Source organism: Pipistrellus hanaki (assembly GCF_964339955.1).
Source record: "Pipistrellus hanaki genome assembly, chromosome: 14".
Lineage (NCBI taxonomy): Eukaryota > Metazoa > Chordata > Mammalia > Chiroptera > Vespertilionidae > Pipistrellus > Pipistrellus hanaki.
Window position 1 is genome coordinate 53,454,901 of NC_140516.1, and position 17,827 is coordinate 53,472,727.

General features: G+C 53.9%; 1 protein-coding gene across 2 annotated transcripts; it reads right to left on the reverse strand.

Annotated features, from left to right (window-relative positions):
- Positions 1 to 5,355: 5,355 nt before the first annotated feature.
- Positions 5,356 to 14,879, reverse strand: BUB3 (BUB3 mitotic checkpoint protein; the record flags this gene model as incomplete). Of its 2 annotated transcripts, XM_084904600.1 has the most annotated exons (8): positions 14,761 to 14,879; positions 13,926 to 14,120; positions 13,556 to 13,625; positions 11,917 to 12,068; positions 9,363 to 9,521; positions 8,073 to 8,250; positions 7,661 to 7,877; positions 5,356 to 5,618 (listed from the first exon to the last, which is right to left on the reverse strand). In XM_084904600.1, the coding sequence occupies exons 2-8, from the start codon at positions 14,118 to 14,120 to the stop codon at positions 5,609 to 5,611; spliced, it is 981 nt and encodes a 326-aa protein (XP_084760726.1). In that variant the 5' UTR covers positions 14,761 to 14,879. The 2 variants fall into 2 exon arrangements, with proteins under 2 accessions (XP_084760726.1, XP_084760727.1); XM_084904601.1 differs by lacking the exon at positions 5,356 to 5,618 and having other exon boundaries at positions 7,657 to 7,877.
- Between the last annotated feature and the right edge of the window lie 2,948 nt (positions 14,880 to 17,827).

A 17,827-nucleotide genomic window follows, 5' to 3' on the forward strand; every position in this document is an offset into this window, starting at 1 on the left:
TCCAGGCCTCGTCTGCCCGGCTCCAAACAGAAAGAGGCTCCGGGAGGCACAAAGGCGGGGACGCCGTAAACAACTGTTGAAAGGGCTGAGAGGAGGCGCAGTGCCTCCGCGCGGGGCCTCCAAATGGCCCCTCATCTGCCGCAATCACGAAAATGAAGCGGGGGGACGTGGGCAGGAGATCACCCCCTTTTTAATTGTCTTCCTTCCCCAGGCTCAGGGCGCTCGCGGCCTGGACGGGGACACGGAGGGGAGATCTGGGGTCCGGCCGCTCCCCGCTCCCACACAGGAGCTGGCGGCCATGTGTTCTCAGAGCAATCACCGCGGCCCAGGCCTGCGTCCCCGCTGCCCGGGCCTCGGGGCAGTGACCGTCTAGGGCCAGGGTCGTCCGCGGTCGGCAAACTGCGGCTCGTGAGCCACAGGCAGCTCTTTGGCCCCTTGAGAGTGGCTCTTCCACAAAACACCACGGCCTGGGCGAGTCTGTGTTGAAGAAGTGGCGTTAGAAGAAGTTTAAGTTTTAAAAATGTGGCTCTCAGTAGAAATGTCAACCGTTGTGCTGTTGATGTTTGGATCTGCTGACTGATGAGTTTGCCGACCACTGGGCTAGCTGCTCAGGAGCCGAGGGCTTGGATGGGGACCCGTCTCCGGCCCCTCCACTTTCAGTCTTTGTCAAGTGTCAGTGTCAGATCGCCTGCCCCTCCCTGCCCCGCACGGAGTCGACTGGCCAGGCGGACACCTGCTCGCTCTGTGTCCTTCCTCCAGCCCCGGGCGCGCTGCTGGCTCCTGGGCCTGCCCCACCCCAGCAAGCCGTCAGCTTCTGAGAGACACAGGGTCACGTGAAGGACGAGTTGTACATCAATTATGTCTCAGCTGGTGGCCCGGTGCAGGGACTCGTGCACATTGAAAAGAAATTAATTAGAAGAAATATTTTAATATTGCTATTCGCCCTTTCTAATAGAAATGTCAACCAAATTCACCATCAACAATGACAGATGGAAACACACGTGTGTTGCGATTGCGCAAGTCAACTTAGCCTTTTACATATAAAGATAATCTTGCTCTATTAGACCTGCTTTCTGATGTAGCTAAACTTTTTCCAGCCCAGGGAAGAACCCCAATTTCTCCTTCAGGTAATTGTCAGCAGCACAGCAGTAAGTATCAGCATGAAGCAGATGATTATTGTAGATCACGCAGGGAAAACAAAGGGTAAAATATTTGACTGCAGCCATGTTTGACTATATTCTGCGCAGTGAGAAAACCTGAAGTCATTCTCAAGGTCCACCATCTCTTACTTCTTTTCAGTCGGGTCAAGTTTCTAAATTTCTAAATCTCCATTTTCCAGCTAATGAAAAGAAAATAGGATTCCACCGAGTCTCCTATCTATCTACTCCAGGACTTCTGTGAGGATCAAATGAGATGAGGCACGGGAAAGCACTTCACAGACATTTGGTTAAAGTGTGAAATGTTTGCACCTGGCTATAAAGCAAGTCTGTTCCTGGGCTGAAGAAACTGCAAGGAGCTTGGCTGTTGCTAGGGAGAGGAAGCCAGGTGTTGCTACGTGATATCATTGCTCAGTGCCCACCGCGACTGTTTGAGGGCTGGGCTGGGCTGTGGGCTGCATTTTGTGCCATGGAGTCTCGGCAGCATTGGCTGGGATTTGGTGGGCTGTCGCTCTGGGGTGGTGGTGGTGCCTGTGTCCCATTTGGGAGAAGCCGAGTGTTGCTTTGTGGGCATCAGGTCCATGGTGCAGTTTCTCTGTGCACGTCACAGCAGCTCCTGTGTTGAGAGTCTGCCCCTTGGTGGACAGTGTGCATCATAGCAACTGGTCAGACAGTTAGACACTTAGCATATTAGCCTATATATTTATATATATATATATATATATATATATATATATATATACACACACACACACATATATGGTTGGGAAAAAAACAACCTCAGCAATGAGCATGGTGAGGGGTAATCCTATAGCACAGGCTGGCGCTGGCCACGTCATCCCTGCCATCTCATCTAGCCCTACAGCAGCCCACCCTACGAAACAGGCCATTGTTATCCCACACAAAGACCGAGGACGCAGGCTCAGAAGTTAAGTAACAGCCCCAAGTCCCACAGTGAGCTGTAACACCTGATTTAAACCTGGCAGGTCTGCCACAGAGCAGGTCACTCAGGAATGTGAGGATCAGAATGTGGAGAATGGATAAGGAGAGGGGTGGTTGGATGATGGATGGAGAAGGAACGGAGGGAGGGAGGGAGGGAGGGAGGGAGGGAGGAAGGGAGGGAGGGAGGGAAAGATGGTTGGATGGATGGCTGGAGGGATGGGTAAATGGGTGGATGAGTGAATGGGTGGATGGAAGGAGGGAAGAGGGATGGCTGGAGGGATGGGTAAATGGGTGGATGAGTGAATGGGGGGATGGGAGGAGGGAGAGGGAGGAAGGACAAACATAAACATGCAGTCTCTCAGGAGCTTTCAGAACCTGGTCCTGCCTGGGTAAGCACCCCACCCCCACCCCCGGCAGGGGACCCGAGGGTCGTCTGAGGGTCACCTTTCTGAGAAGGGCATCTCATTATGCTCTGGAGACCACAGCAACCAGTCCCGCGGTTTTAGCACCTCCGCCACCTCTAAGCACTTGCCCTTAACAAGAACCTGGAGAGCGAGAGGCTTTAGGAGAATAAAAGCTCCTTTGAAGAGAGACTTCACACTTGCTTCTAATTCTCTGCTAGTGTCAGGCAGGGTCCAGGCAGGGAACGGAGACACGGCCAGGAAATAGGGCTTTTTTAATAGAAATCCAACTGCCTGTGGTCGTGTGAGGGGCTGGGGAGGGGCGTGGAGGCCCAGGAGGGGGCTGGAGGGTCCACAGTCAATCAGAGGCCGGCCAGGGGGAGCCAGAGGCCTCTGCACAGCTGCTGGCGGGGTCTGCAGCCTGGCACCTGGCACGTGGCACCTGCAGGTGGGCCTTGCGCTCCGGCTGGGCATCAGGGCCCAGGGCCTGGAAGACCTGCTGGGTGCAGGTCAGCAGGGGGCAGGGACAGGCAGGGACCCTGAGCACCCGGTCTGCCGTCCATCCCCTGCCCTGATGCCCACAGACCCCAGCGAGCCTGGTTCCCTCAGCCTGCATGCATTCCTCCTGGGCAGACTCTAACCCGGGACCACAGGCAGCGGGGATGCTGGGAAATGTGGTTTCAAGAATGCTTAATAACGAGAATGCTTCACGTTACGGTTCACGTCTCCGGGGATACTGCGCCGGTGAACCGCGATCACATGGCCAGCAGGTTGCGGTATGATGGCTGTCATGTGACTGAGGATGAACCGGCTTCTCGGGAAGAGGCCCACAGCCCAAAGGCTGAGGGTGTGTGAGAGCCGCAGCTGAGCCGGTCTCCGAGGTGACCCCCGGAGGGGCGGCGGCCCGGCCTCCCGGAGCGCTGACGGGACCGCGGCCGGAGAGGGAGAAGCCCCCGTGGCCTCCGCTGGGGGCGAGGCCCAGCGCGCCCGTCCCGCGGCGCCCGGAGAAGCACCGGCCCGGTGGAGGCAGCTCCTCCGGCCGCGAAGGCGCCTCGTGTCCCCTCCTTCGGAGCACGGACTTCCAAGTGTGCGAGCCAGGTCACGTGGGCAGGTGCCAGGTCACATGGGCAGGTGCCAGGTCACGTGGGCAGGTGCCAGGTCACGTGGGCAGGCTGCTGACAGCTGTTGGAGAGGCAGCAGGTGCCCGCTCACCTGTGGTCACTGCTGAGCAGCACAGGGTTGGCTAGTGGAGAGGGTTTTGATTTTTTTAATCCTCACCTGAGGATATTTTCCCATTGATTTTAAGGGGGAGTGGGAGAGAAGATAAACATTGATGTGAGAGAAACACATCGATGGGTTGCCTCCTCTATCAGCTCTCACCAGGCCCCTGGCTGGGGAGAAGCCTGCAACCAAGGTACATGCCCTTGACCAGGATCGAACCCGGGACCTGTCTGCAGGCCGGCGCTCTGTGCACTGAGCCCACCTGGCAGGGCAGTTACGTAGGCTTTTATAGAGCTTGGGCTCTGTGGAAGGGTCCTGCTTTATGCACTCAATGCGGGAGGAACGTTCTCCCACTGTTTATTTGTCTCCTTATTTTAGAGAGAGAGAGAGACACACACACGTGGATTTGTGTTCCACCTCGTTACAAGTTCGTTGGATGAAGTGCTTCTTGTTGGGCCTCCAGCTGGGTCAGGGCGCTGGGCTGGCAGTGGTGACCACCGACGATGGCAGTGTGGCTGGCATGTGACACCGTCGTGTGACGGATTTGGTGCTCGGGCAGTTGGCTGACCTGGGGCCTCACGTTCCCAGCCCTCTTGGTGGGAAGGATGGTTACGTTTGGCGACTGCTCCTCAGTCTCAGCCCACACGACCGGTTAATGCCGGCGCCGAGCTGGCCGGGGCTCCCGGGAATGCCGTGTGGGCGGGAGCCGTGAGAACCTGCTGGTCGTGCCTCACAGAGGAAGGTCTGGCGAGACGGCCGCGTCCCCTCGCCCGGCGGCCCGTCCGCCCTGGAGCTGCCCGGGGGAGTCAGGCCCGGCAGGACGCTGGTGCCTGAGGTTGCAGGAGGGAGGCGGTGGATTGCAGTAAAAGAACAAGTAAACCCAAGTGACACCCAAACAGAGAGAAACGGGGACGAGAAGGCCCTGGAAGCACTAGGATGTGACGTGTGGGCCACTGGGGACCAGGAGGCTACCAGCCAGACAGACCACCTGGGAGGGGCTGTGACGAGGCGGCAGGGACACTCAGGAGGTCATTTGCTTCGAGACAGAGGACATGGCCCCACCCGGGAAGCGGGCCCACGGCTCTCCTCCAGCCACGTCCTCCCACTGCAGTCACTCAGCCATTTCACCCGTGCTCTGTGCTGGCCCACGAGCCTGTGGTCACACTGCAGACCCATATCCGTGACATCAGGGACATTCCGGGGCTTCCCGGTGACGCCGGGGTGACGGATCCCAGACGGCCTGTCACCGGTCCAACCCCCGAGCTCTGAGCTCTGTGCACCGGCGCTTCCAGGAGAGGCCCCCCTGCAGGGCTGCATCGGCTCAGGGGCCGGCTGAGGAGCTGGAGGCTGAGGGAGGGCAGGACCCCAGCAGCCCTTCCCAGGCCCAGGCCGCCTCCGGCAGCAGCACGGGCAGGACGGAGGGAGGAGTGGACGGGAGGGAGGAACGGACGGAGGGAGGAGCGGACGGAGGGAGGAGTGGACGGGAGGGAGGAGCGGAGGGAGGGAGGAGTGGACAGGAGGGAGGAGCGGACGGAGGGAGGAGCGGAGGAGCCCGGCCTGAGGGACCGGTCCGCCCAGCAGGCCCGATGCAGGAGCTCTTCCTCTGAGAATGAAGCACATCAATCACCCACACGTACGACCATCCCAGGCGGGAGGGTCTGCCTCTCGGCTTTATTGGACTATTGGACAGCGACACAACAGGTTATTTTACAAAAGGAGCTCAAGCTGCTCAGAAAAGGCGCCGGGCTGTGGGGAGAGGGCTGGGACAGGCCTCCCGCCCGGGCCGAGGGCCGGCAGGGCGGACAGAGCCCCGCGCTCCCTCGGGGGCCACAACGGTGCGCCGGGAGGAAAGCAGCTTCCGCAGGAGGGAAGCCACGGGCCAGGCGGCTAGGTGGACCTGCAATGAGAAAAGACGGTTCAAAAGACGGGCTCAGACCAGCGAAGTTTTCCCCGAAATACTCTGCATCCGAACCATTTCTCACACCATCACGGACCACACACACTCGGTCTGGGCCCAGCCCGCACCACCTCTGAAGCGAGCCGTGCAGTCGGCACAAAGGGCCGGGAAGCGCCGAGCACAGGCCCCCGGTGCGTGCTCTGCTGCGGGCAGCACACTGAAACGGATCGCAGTCTCACGGCCATTTTTCCTTTTTAACCGTAATGACCAGCGGCTGGAAAACTGAAATGGACATGGAACTATATAAATGTCAGAAAATATGTAAACCTCATTAATGTTCCCCAAACTCATTTAGAGAGAGAAACAGGTCCAAATAGATGCCTGTCTAAATGTACTGCAATTACGTTACAATTATTTTTCCAAATACACAGACAGGCCCTGTCTTTTCTCAGCTCATTACTGACTCAAACAATGCGCCCTTCTGGGATCAATTGTTTGCTAATAAATAATTGTTTACAGTCACAAAATGATGTTAGGAGGTTTTCTTATTAGTTTCCTTCTGCACCCTAATAAGATTGAAAGCTAGCTGAGTCCCCAGAGTCCAACCTTACCCTCGCTCTGTTTAACAGCCCAGGAAATGATGGACCATCTGCTCTGAGAAGAATGGGCGGAGGAGGAAATGCTGTTTAATTGAAGATTAACCTCCTCGTGGGCAGTCTGAGGCCCGAGAATGCGGCCATCAGCGGCAGGAAAGGGCTGCGGAGCCCGCCCTCCTCCATTTCAGCCCCGAACACAATGCACAGGGTTTTACTGCCTCCATTTCTGCCCACACGCGCACTCCCACCGCGGACACAAACCAGCAAGGTCAAACGGACTCTCAAAAGCGCAGTCACGCTCCAATTTCGTTTGCCGAATACCTTTAACGCAGCAAACCATCAAGCCAGCCCATGCGCTTAAGAAAAGTGTTTGTTTACAGAACAAAATCAATAAAAACCTCTTATCCCTTATGTTTAGGTTCCTATAATATTAAAATTAATGTTTTCTCCGGTTTCTGGGTTAATAGTAATAAATCCACCATTAGAGTAGGAATTGTTTTATCATCAGCAACATGGCACTAAGCAAATGGAATCTTGTCAAGTACATGGGGGCCTACAAGCTCAAAAGAGAACAGAACAGCACGAGGTCAGAATGGCCGGCCAGGACAGGAGATGGGAGAGACGGGGGGATGGGGGGACAGAGAGCACGCAGGTGGGAGCACAGCTTTACTAGGCTCCCCGCGCCCGCCTCTCAGGTCCCGCCGGTGAGAGTACCGATCGCCAGTATTTCCTCCTCGGCCTCACAGGGCCTCAGCCCATTCCGCACCGTTTCCCCTCAGAAAGGGCCCTGAGCACCTCCCCGCGGCCTTCCTGCAGGGCCTGGGCGCAGAGGGAGGGACAGGACGAGACCGGGAGGGCCCGGGGCCCAGCGCCTGGGCATCAGCTGCCCCGGCTGTGCAGGGCACCGAGGAAAGAGCTCTGCCTGCCGGTCCCGACCCCGGTCACCAGTCCCGTCAGCCCGGCCGGGAGATCTGTCGGTCGGCACTAAGACCCGCTGCCCGGGCAGGGCGGTCCCGCTCTGCGTTCCCAATGACCCAGCCGTTCCCTTTGTGTAGATGTCACAGAGACAACCTCCGTGGAGGGGAACGCTTTTGGCAGTTCAGAGTCTTACATATCTTAAATAGAATTTGCTTAAATAATTCTTGAATTCCTCAACTTAATTTCCCAGCAATGAGCTGGCAATAACTCCCGAGACCCAATAACTGGGCCTAGTCAAGAAGAACGAGGGTTTGACATTCTCCCCGCAGAACAACCAGGCACCATCTTATCCATCAGACGTCTATCAACCCGCGGATATTGAAAGCTTGGAGCACAAGATAAGATCAGCTCCCGCCCACAGCCCGCCGGACTATCAGGCAGGCATCAACCGCGCTATTCATGGCTCCAGAAAAATTAATAAGCCGGGGTGAGCCAAGCGCAGGCTCAAACACAGGTGAAGACGCTCACTTGGGCTTTGTCTCTGCGTCGGTCACTTGGCGGATGAAGATGCCGTCCTCGGGGTGCTCCGTGTCGTCCATCTCGTACATGTAGGAGGACGCTATTGCCAGCGTGGTCCCGTCGCTGCTGAAGGCGAGCGACGCGATGCTGGTGGGGTACCGGTGGAACTGGCACAGCCGCTTTTTATTGAACGGGTCCCAGATGTTTACAAACCCGTCAGAGCCACCTGCAAGTGATTTGGAAAAGTCAGAACGATCCTTAAGGCAGATACAGAAACCACCACCATCGGCACCGCTGGCTCCTTTTAAGATCAGGGATTCACTTCCCCCAAGAAGCCCTGCCAGCTCCGCTCCCTCCAACACACGGGAGCACCTCCTCCACACGCCCTGCTCCGCGCCAGCCTCCGGGCCCGGCGGCGTACCTGTGGCGAACGTGTTGTGGATGTTGTGGAAGGAAATGGCGTTGACCGGGTAGATGTGCTCGATGTTGTTCTCCTTCAGCCGGTGGCACTTGAAGGCGTACTTCTTCTTCTGCACCTCGGGGCTGGGGTCCAAGTACTCCACCGCCACGCGGCCCTCAATGGAGCTCAGCACGTAGCCCTGCCGAGGGAGCCGGAGCCGGGCCGGTGAAGCCGCGGGCGGGCCAGGCACTCCCCATCCCACCCCAGAGAGAGGATTCCAGAAAGCAGGCCGGGCAGTAGCAAATGCTCAGGCTACACTAAGAGTGACAACTGTCCCAAAATGTCCAGAACCCAAGACTTGGTTTTATTAAAAAGTGAGACTATCATCACTTATTTTTTATGTCAAAGTGAAAGACAAGAAAAACGTAACATCTATTTCTTTAATTCTTCAAGGTATAAGAGATTACTATTGAAAACCTACTTATGGAGATAAGAAAATCAGTCAAATCTTACTTTTAGTTAAACTTCCATTATAAACTGGAGAAATACTCTGACAAAATGTTAGATGACATAAAAATATTTAAAATGCAAGCATATTTTGATCATGTAGCTAAATTTCTCAAGTCTGAAAACTGCAACTCCTCGTTTTCAATGGAGATTGACAGTATTTTGAAGGAAAAAATGTGAGCCCGTTCGAAGCCCTGCCTTCCAGCTGCAGGAGCCGAGAAGCGCCGACATCCCTGTCTCCGCAGCTGCTGTCTGCTGTCTGCTGTCTGCAGACACGTCCCCCTGCGCCTCCGCGGCCACACCGCCCTCTGGGGCTGCAGGCAGCGGCTCCCACCGCACAGCAGCACAGCCAGCTCGTTAGCGCGGCGATGACGGCTGACCCTGCATGAGCAAGTGTCAGAGGGCACCGCCTTCCACGCAGGGGCCGCTTGTAAAATCCCAGGCCTGCTGCTACCTCACAGAAGAGCTCAGTTACAAAAAGAGAAACGGAGAGAGAACAGCCAATCCCACACCCTTCATTTCAATTCAAATTTGAATCCCGTGGCGTGAAAGTGACATAAGGCTCTCCTTGACTATGTGTCTGTCAAGCCTCCTGAACCAGGATCAGCAAGGAATCTGAAGATCCTATCGGACAGCCTCCCTGAACGTCAAGGTCAGCTCTAAAAGCGGGTCAACACGCTCCCTTCTAACAAAGGATGTCAGAAACCCACCTAACAATTCTAAATCTCTGCTCCAGAGAAAGGACAACGTTTTTAAAAGGCAGACCGTTATTTACAGACCCCGGAGGCGGGGAGGGGGGCGCACCTGCTTATTGGGGAAGGCCCGGATGCAGCGCGTCTGGTACTTGAGGCTGGACTCGCGGCGCTGCTGCACGTAGCCCATGTTGCGCAGGTCCCACACGAGCACGCGGCGGCCGGCCGTGCCCACGATCAGCCGGTCCCCGGACACCGACAGCGTGTACACCTTCGGGAGACCCACGCACAGTCAGCTCCGGGCCCAGAAATAACATCTGCCCCAAGAGAAGCCCACCAACCCTACAACCATAGAAACGGTAACTGACCAGGTTCCCAAACTTTGCATACCATTTTCATTACACAAACCAGCTAACCCATACAAAATGATAGACCCAGGATATTCCTCATGCTTGACCAAGTATATATTAATTCCTTATTTTATAATGTACATTCTAATTAATTCCAAAATCGCTTTTGAGGAATTCTCATTACTAAGACAAATTAAATTTTTAAACAACCTTTCCAGCCTGTTTCACTCGGTGACGACGTTAAAGTGTAAAAACAGTCAAAAAGGAGACAATAAGCCAGAAAACAATGTGGACGCCTCTCCAGGGCTCTGGCTTTTCAGGGATTGTTCTGGGAGCCTCTGGAACAAGCCCTCTCCCGGCCTCCCGCTGTCACACCACCGGGAGGGCTGTCCCGGGGAGGAGGGCGGGCACCGCGCCGACTCGGCTACGCTCGGTGGGGGCGGCACGTGAACTCAGAGCGCACCCGGCAAAGCCCACCCTGAGCCGAAGGCAGAGCTCACCCTGAGCCGAGGGCAGAGCCCACCGCAGACAGAGCTCGTCTTTAGGAAAAGCCTAAAAGGCCTTTCTCCATCCAAGTATTTTCCCTCCTGGAGCCCCTTTTCAACAGTAAAACACCTTCCACAGAAATTCCTTCAAGATAAATAACAAATACACGCAAGGATTTAAGTGTTCCTTTCAAATACGTATTCGGAAATCAAGTCAAGATAGAAAATTCTTGAAAATGGTGGCAAAGTGTATTTTCCTGACCATGTTAAAGCTTTTGATAATCTAGACTTCAAAGTTGTTCTGATTATTTCTCCATTAATGAGCAGCTCTAAATTATTTTTTAGCAACTCTAACCTGATGTAATATTTTAACACCTGAAGAGTCATTTTACAAAATGATAGGCCTGTATCATGGTGAGACATCCCTTTAACACATTAAGCCACATGGTTAATCATCACTAATACGTTAACTACATACCAAAGGTCAAAAAAATAAAAATAAAAACAAGTTAGGGTTAACAATGCAAAAACCCAATATTACCACAATCTGGCCTTAAAATTCAACAACTACTCTGACCAAGGGAAAAATAAGGAATTAAAAAGATTCAAACAGTTTATTTAATATAGATATACTTACATACAGACATACTTAAAAAAAACCATAGTTCATTCAGAAAACAAACTGTTTGTAGAAAATAGAAATTAACCTACGTCACATAGAGCACCCAACTTAGAAAACACAGAACCCAGAAAGAAATCACTTTATAACAGGACAATCGGACCGGGAATTTTATCTTAAATCTTTATACAGGTGACACAGAGTCTAGCCGTGCTTTCTACTCCCTCCGATCATCAATCACGGGAAGCCACTGTCAGGCTACTGACGAGGTCTATACATCTATCAAAGGAAGTATTAAAAAAACTGACATAATGAACCTCGCCGAACCAATAAGCAGCTTGATTCAGTGTGGCTGTCCATTACATGATATTCTGTCAGCAATTTATCACAGCTCTTAACATGTTACATGCAACCATATATCAAAACTAGAAACAATGCAATTATTTCATTCTGAACAAAGGTCTTGCCAGGTTGTAGATTCGACTCTGAAGTGACAAAAATAATGGCTCTTTGGATGCACTCCAGTATATAACGACGCGCCAGGAGCTGAGGAGTGTTTACACTGAGAAATAGACTAAGTGAAGGATACCTCTGCCCTGCTCAGCCAATCCATCTTTAAAATTAACTACCACTTGCTCACATTGATGAGGCTGCGGCCAGAATGCTCCATCCCCCTTTCGCTGTACAGATCAAGAGGTTAGAATAAGACACAGGGGCTCGGTTTTAAGGCGCTGGTTCACCAGAGCCTTCAGACAACGCCTGTCTGTGTCAAACGTGAATGAATAAATAACCGGCAGGAGCCAGGGACAGAGGCCAGGGTGCGCACTAAATCCACAACGCCAACAGTAACACCCGTGAGGCCTCAGGCCTGAGCAAATGAGAGATGCACCCTACCCCTACCCCTGACCCTCCCCCCCAACCCCCCCACTTTGGTCTGAGCCGTCTTGGCTAAACGCCTGCTCGAAATCTCAGGCCTGAGGTAGAAGCACTAGCAGCACCGACATTTGTCACTTAGGCTGCTGCTCTCCAGGACAAACAGGACACAGACAGGAAAACGTGGAGCAAAATAAATCTCCCTCAGCATCTCAGTATCTCTGCATTTGGGTTTGTAACATGCACCTGTGCAGCCTCCAGCTCTGCAGCCAATTCGCAGTCCTCCCAGCACCAATCCCGAGGCCGCGGCCGCAGCCGCAGCGGCTGAGCCGAGCCTACCTTTTCGGGCTGAGAGAAGGTGCCGGCGTTGCAGGGCGTCCTGGGGTCCCACAGCTTCACCGTCTGGTCCCAGCTCCCGGTGACCATCACGTTGACCTCCGGGCAGTACTCCACACACCTGATCGGGGCATCATGCGTTCCCACCAGGTTCTCTACAGGAAAAGCAGAGCGCACGCTGGTGTTACTGCGCCTGCCGCCCAGGTCCCCCAGTGAGCAGGGGAGTCCACGTCCCCCGCCCTGCCCGCCGTCCAGCAGTCTGGTCCCAGAGGCTGCCTGAGCTTCAGGTCACTTAAACCGAGAGCACATCTATGGTCTTCACCCGATCCTGGATTCCTTTAAGGAGGAACCTTGTTCAGTCTGCAGCTATGACAGTGTCTAGCTCTGACATATGGCAGGTGCTCAAGAAACGCATGCTGAATGAAGACATGAGTGGGTAACTTGTCTTTTGGACCTAAATAAAACTTACCAAATTCAGCCAATGCAATAAAAATCTTATTAAAGTGCTAACATTATCTGAGATCTGGAGATGAAGAAAGCATGGAATCTTATGATTAATTCATTTGGTTTGCATGATGGGTCAAATTCCCAAAACCATTTCTTTCCTTTCAATTTCAACTCTTCACTGTCCCATTCATTCATTCAATTAGCATCTACTGAGTGTCTGCTATTGCCGGCATCTGTGCTCAGCACACAATAAAGAACAGGAATTGATCCTGATCCTCAAACAGGAAAGCTACTTGTTTAAAAATATTTATCATCTAAAAAAGACAAAAAGCTTACCAGGTTGGGCAATGAAGTACAGAGAATAAACAACTAATTCCCTTAATTATGGTTTCCAGCATCGAAAGCATTTTTAAGTTTGTTTTTCAGTGATTTTTCCTGCTTTTAAGCAAACAGGACCTAAACCTGCAAACTAACTTCCTCTGTGGAATAAGCCGCCGGCCAGCACAACCAAACATGAGCAGCTGCCAGAGACAATGCCGAGTGGCTTTTCTGCAGAAACCTCTTCTCCTGGGTTCCTTTTTCTGGCACAGTATTGTGCCCCTCCTCTGCCCATCCTTTCACTGCCCAACCACTCATCCGGTCCCACCTGGGCGGGCGTCTCCTTCAAATACATCTCTGTCGGATGCATGTGTACACACCAACCCCCAAAAGCAAAACACGATAAAAGCTCTGCCTGGAGCTCTGTGTGCCCGGCCCCACCTCTCTCTGGCCCCTGAGCAGGTTAACCGCGAGACAGCAGGAGGGCCAGCTGCTGAAGCCTGCTCTCTGCTGAGTCAAGACCCAGCAGGATTAACAGTCCCGAGCTGTTTTATTTCAGAACATTAGACTTTTTAAAACCTACCCTCCCTCCAACTAAATTAAACCGGCTTCTGACAGGAGAACTGAAACATCAGCCTGTCCTCTCTGAGGCCCAGGTGCCCGGTGCACGCGGGGAGATGGGGCTCAGGACGGGCCTCCTGAGGAAGCGCACACACCAAGTGCTGATGGGTAACTTAGTCCGATCACTTAACACAAAGTCCTAAGTGTAAGCACAGGGCCTGGGCCTGAGCCCCCGAGGAATCGGCAATCCCGCCTCCCCCTCCTGAGCGGCACTCACACCCGAGCACTCCCGCCTCGCGCACAAAAGGCAGGTTACCTTGGTCCGTGTTCAAATCGTGCATTTTCAATTGGTTGTCTAATCCCCCACTCCAGGCATGCGTTGGGTCCTACAAAATAAAGGTTCCGGTCATTGGAAACAGAGCTTTAGAGATGGTTTGCAAACCCCCGCCGGCTGATCAGATTATGCTCAGAGTGACCGACATGGGCCTTCACTCTCTCAGCGCACACACACACAGCTCACAAAGTAAAGCAGCCAAGTGGCCAGGACAAAGCGCACCGCGGACGGGGAGCTAGGGGGCACCGCCCTGCCTGCACGGCCCACCGCCAAGGCAGGTGCGGGGGACCAGGCCAGTGACCCCGGCGGGGAGCGCCCTGCCGGCCGGAGGGGCCGCGGGGCGGACACGTACGTAGAAGGCGCAGTCCAGGACGGCGCCCGAGTGCTGGTACTTGAGCCGCAGCGAGTTGGCCGGCACATCGTAGAGCCGCACCGACGTGTCCCAGGACGACACGAGCAGGAACTGCGAGGTGTTGGGGCTGAACTTCACCGAGGAGATGCCGTCCTCGGGCGGCTGGTTCAGCTTGAACTCATTAGAGCCGGTCATCTGCGGGGCGAGCGCGGGTCAGAGGCCCGGGACGGGGTACGGGAACAGGGCTGGGGACGGGGACGGGGGACGGGGGCTGGGGGCTGGGGGCTGGAGACCGGGGACAGGGGCGGGGGATGGGGGACGGGGACGGGGGACGGGGGCTGGGGGTTGGAGACGGGGGACAGGGGCGGGGGATGGGGGGCGGGGGATGGGGGACGGGGACGGGGGACGGGGGACGGGGGCTGGGAGCTGGGGGGCTGGAGACGGGGGACGGGAGATCGGGGACGGGGACGGGGGCTGGGGACGGGGGACGGGGTCGGGGGCTGGGGGGCTGAAGACGGGAGACGGGGGACGGGGGACGGGGGACGGGGACGGGGACCGGGTCAGGCCGCGGCGCCTGCGCAGAGCCTGCGCGCCCACCGTCGGGACTCCCCTCCCCCCGCCGCCCCCAGCCCCCGGCCCGTCCCCGCACCCCGACTCCAGCCCCGCGGGGCCCTGCACCCGCCCCGCCGCGGGCTCGCGCCCGGCCCCTCCCCCGGGGCCTGCGGCCCGCCTCTCCTGAAAGGAAAGGAGGGGAGGGAGCGGAGCGGGCTCCCGCGGACGGCCCAGCAGCCCCGCGCCCGGGGAGCCCGGTGCGCCCCGCCGCCCGGCCCGCTACCTTGACTTCCCCGCGGAATCCACTGGGCCGCCCCGCGCCTCGCCGCGCTCCCAGCTCTCGCGGGCTGGACCGAGTAGGCGGGGAGGAAGCTCCGGTGCTCGCCTGCCATTGGCTGATTTCAAACGCCAACGTCTCAGTCTAGGCAGACGATTGGCCTGCTCGGGCGTCGGTCAACCAGTCATCCTCTTCCGGCTCAAAGGCAAACGCGGCTTTTCCGATCACGTGGTCTCGCGGTACAGCTAAGGTGAGGCGCCTCCCAGCTAGTGCTGACCGAGTGAAAACTACAACTCCCAAGGAGCATCGCGCCAAGACAGGGTTTACGCCTTCTCAGACACGTGTGCGGCACGCTGGGAGATGGAGTCTCCCTGGGACCGACGTCCTTCCAGTCCTATAAATACTAACCAGGAGGGAAAGATGCTCTTTGGGGTTCGAAGCATAGCTCCCTCTTCATCTGAGTTAATTTCGCAGACACAAGAACCCCATTTTGGTCATTATTTCTATAGAGCTAAATTATTCTCCCTTTCACTGGACATACATACACTCATGAAGTTAACCAAAAATTGGAATAGAGAAGGAAATATTTACTCTAATGAATTGCGTTATTTTGCCCTGAGTTTTTTTTCTCATTTTCCTGGAGTTTCCACCTATGAACCAGCGTCTCTCATTTCCTGTTGATCTAATAGAAACTCATACATATTTATACTATGCTTTATCTCTCCATTGCATCCTTCCACAAACATTTGAGTGCCTACTGTGTGCCAGGCTTGGTGAGGGGCTGGGAAGATGCATTAATCAGACCGTCCTTGCTCTGGAGGAACTCCCTGTCCAGAGGGGTGGACAGACTGGCGAACAGATAATTTGCAATGTGTTAAAGTTCAAAAGCTTCTTTTTTAGACATACATTTAAAAAGGGTCTTAAAATGCCAGCTCTAAGCTTCTCTACCCACTCCACCCACGCCCAGAATTTTGAGCTCAGTTTGCTCTATTTTCAGTTTCTAGAATCCTCCACAAATAGAATAATCAAGAAGGTTGCCTCTGTAATAAGAAATAATTTGATCTCCGTGAAAGAAAAGCAATACTTAATTTGTAACTAGAATGCTGTGACTCAGTTACTCTTAAATACCAAAAACACTGAAATTGTTCAAGCTGACCCATGCTATAACCTCTTTTTCACTTCCTTTTGTGGGGGAAAAAAATCTCATGTGATTATGTAACTTAGTATAAAGTGAGAGGAAATTGTTGAGGTTAAAGTGACTTTTAAGGTGCATTGATAGAGGGAAAGAGTTTGGTCTTTACGCATTCACTCAAGCTGACTCGGGTGCAATTCCTTTTCTAATTCTAGATACAATAAGCTCAGAAACCACCACTCTTCTCCCCACTGTAGAGTAATACCTCTGCTCAGAGGTCAGATTCTTGCCCTCCCTCCTCACCAGCCCTCACACTGGCTTCTCTATCTCTTCTCTTTCAACAAGTTAATGGCTAGGTTAAGAATTTTAAAATACAGTGCCTTGACTCCATCCTAACGTTAGCTAAATAATTTTATACCCAAATAATTTTATTTAGTTCCTTCTCCCCATCGCTTATTTAATTATATTAGTGCTTGGAGATTCTGAGCATGAATTACCCACTAATAAAATCTAAGTGTATTTCATTATCTACTGGGCGTATGATTCAGGTCCCTCTGGGCATGCAGTTGCAACCAGACTCCATTTGAGTTTTGAGAAACGTCAATCTTTTAAATCCAGTTTAGACCCCGAAAGGAGGCTGGTGATTTGGCTGATTATTCAAATGAATTGATGGTCATGAGCTAGGAGATCTGGCCAAGATGGAGTCTTGGACAACATTTTAAATCCAAATGCAAGGCTGTGTGTGTGTGTGTGTGTGTGTGTGTGTGTGTACCGGTAAGAGAGAGGAATTCCTAGAAACTAATGACTGTTGGACCCTGCTGTCTGCTAATCTCCAGGTTGGTAAGAAAGTGAATACCCACCACATGACAATCTGTAAAGGGGTCGCCCCTAAAATCCGAAGGGCAACTTGGCCATTCAATGAACCCAGTGGCCAGAGGAAACCACTTGCTGTGAGAGAAACCCACACTTTTAAAGCCATCACCCCAGAGAAGGATAACCTGCGGGCCTGCAGACAACAGCGATGTGGACCGGCTCTTCCTGTGCGAGAGGCCCCTGGAAAGCAAATCGGTTATTTCTGCATGAAATGCTCCACCAGCACATTCAGAGGAAAGGGAGAATTTAAAGTGGGCCATCGGGGAAGGGAGGAGGTCCTTGAAATAAAATACGTGTACCAGCCCTGGCCGGGCAGTCCGCTGGTCAGAGCATCTTCCTCAGACACCGGAGGTTTCCGCTCCAGCTCTGGTCAGGGCACACACCAGCATCCACCAACGGACGCATCTGTAAGTGGAACGACAAACCCACCTCCCTCTCTCTCCTCTCTCTCTCTCTTTCTCTCTCTCTGTCAGTAAATAAAAATATGTGTACCAAATACATCAGGAGGAAATGGACCAGTGTCACTGTTCTCTCCCTCCGAATACCCCACATTTAGCATAGTTCTCAGCCAGCAGCAGGGCCAGTAACTGCTTATTGAATTGGACTCAATTGAAATGAAATGGATGCACCTGAACGGACTCAGGATTGGCAGAGGTGTTCTTGGGTACCGTCCTTCCGGTGTCGCCTCGAAATAAATTGTGGTTTTTATGAAATCTCATGTGAGAAGGAAAAAATAGGACCTCAATCTGGACAAGAAACAGCCTGTTGTGGTGGTGGTGGTTGGGGGGGGGGGGGTTGCAAGTATTCCGTGCACATGCTGCCTTCCTAGACAGGAAATCGCTTCCACAACGTGAGCTCCCCGCACCTTTGCACCTGCTAAGGGGGTCCCCGTTTCCCCCACTCCCCCACCCCACACCCCCGTCTGGAGCTCGTTTCACGTGACACCAAACACCAGCCACCCCTAAACTCAGGCTTCCTCTTCAGACCAGGAACCGTTTTAGCAGGAACAGGTGGCCGCGATCCGCCCTGGGAGAGATTTGCATGCGGCTCCCGCGCTGTTCCCTGGGC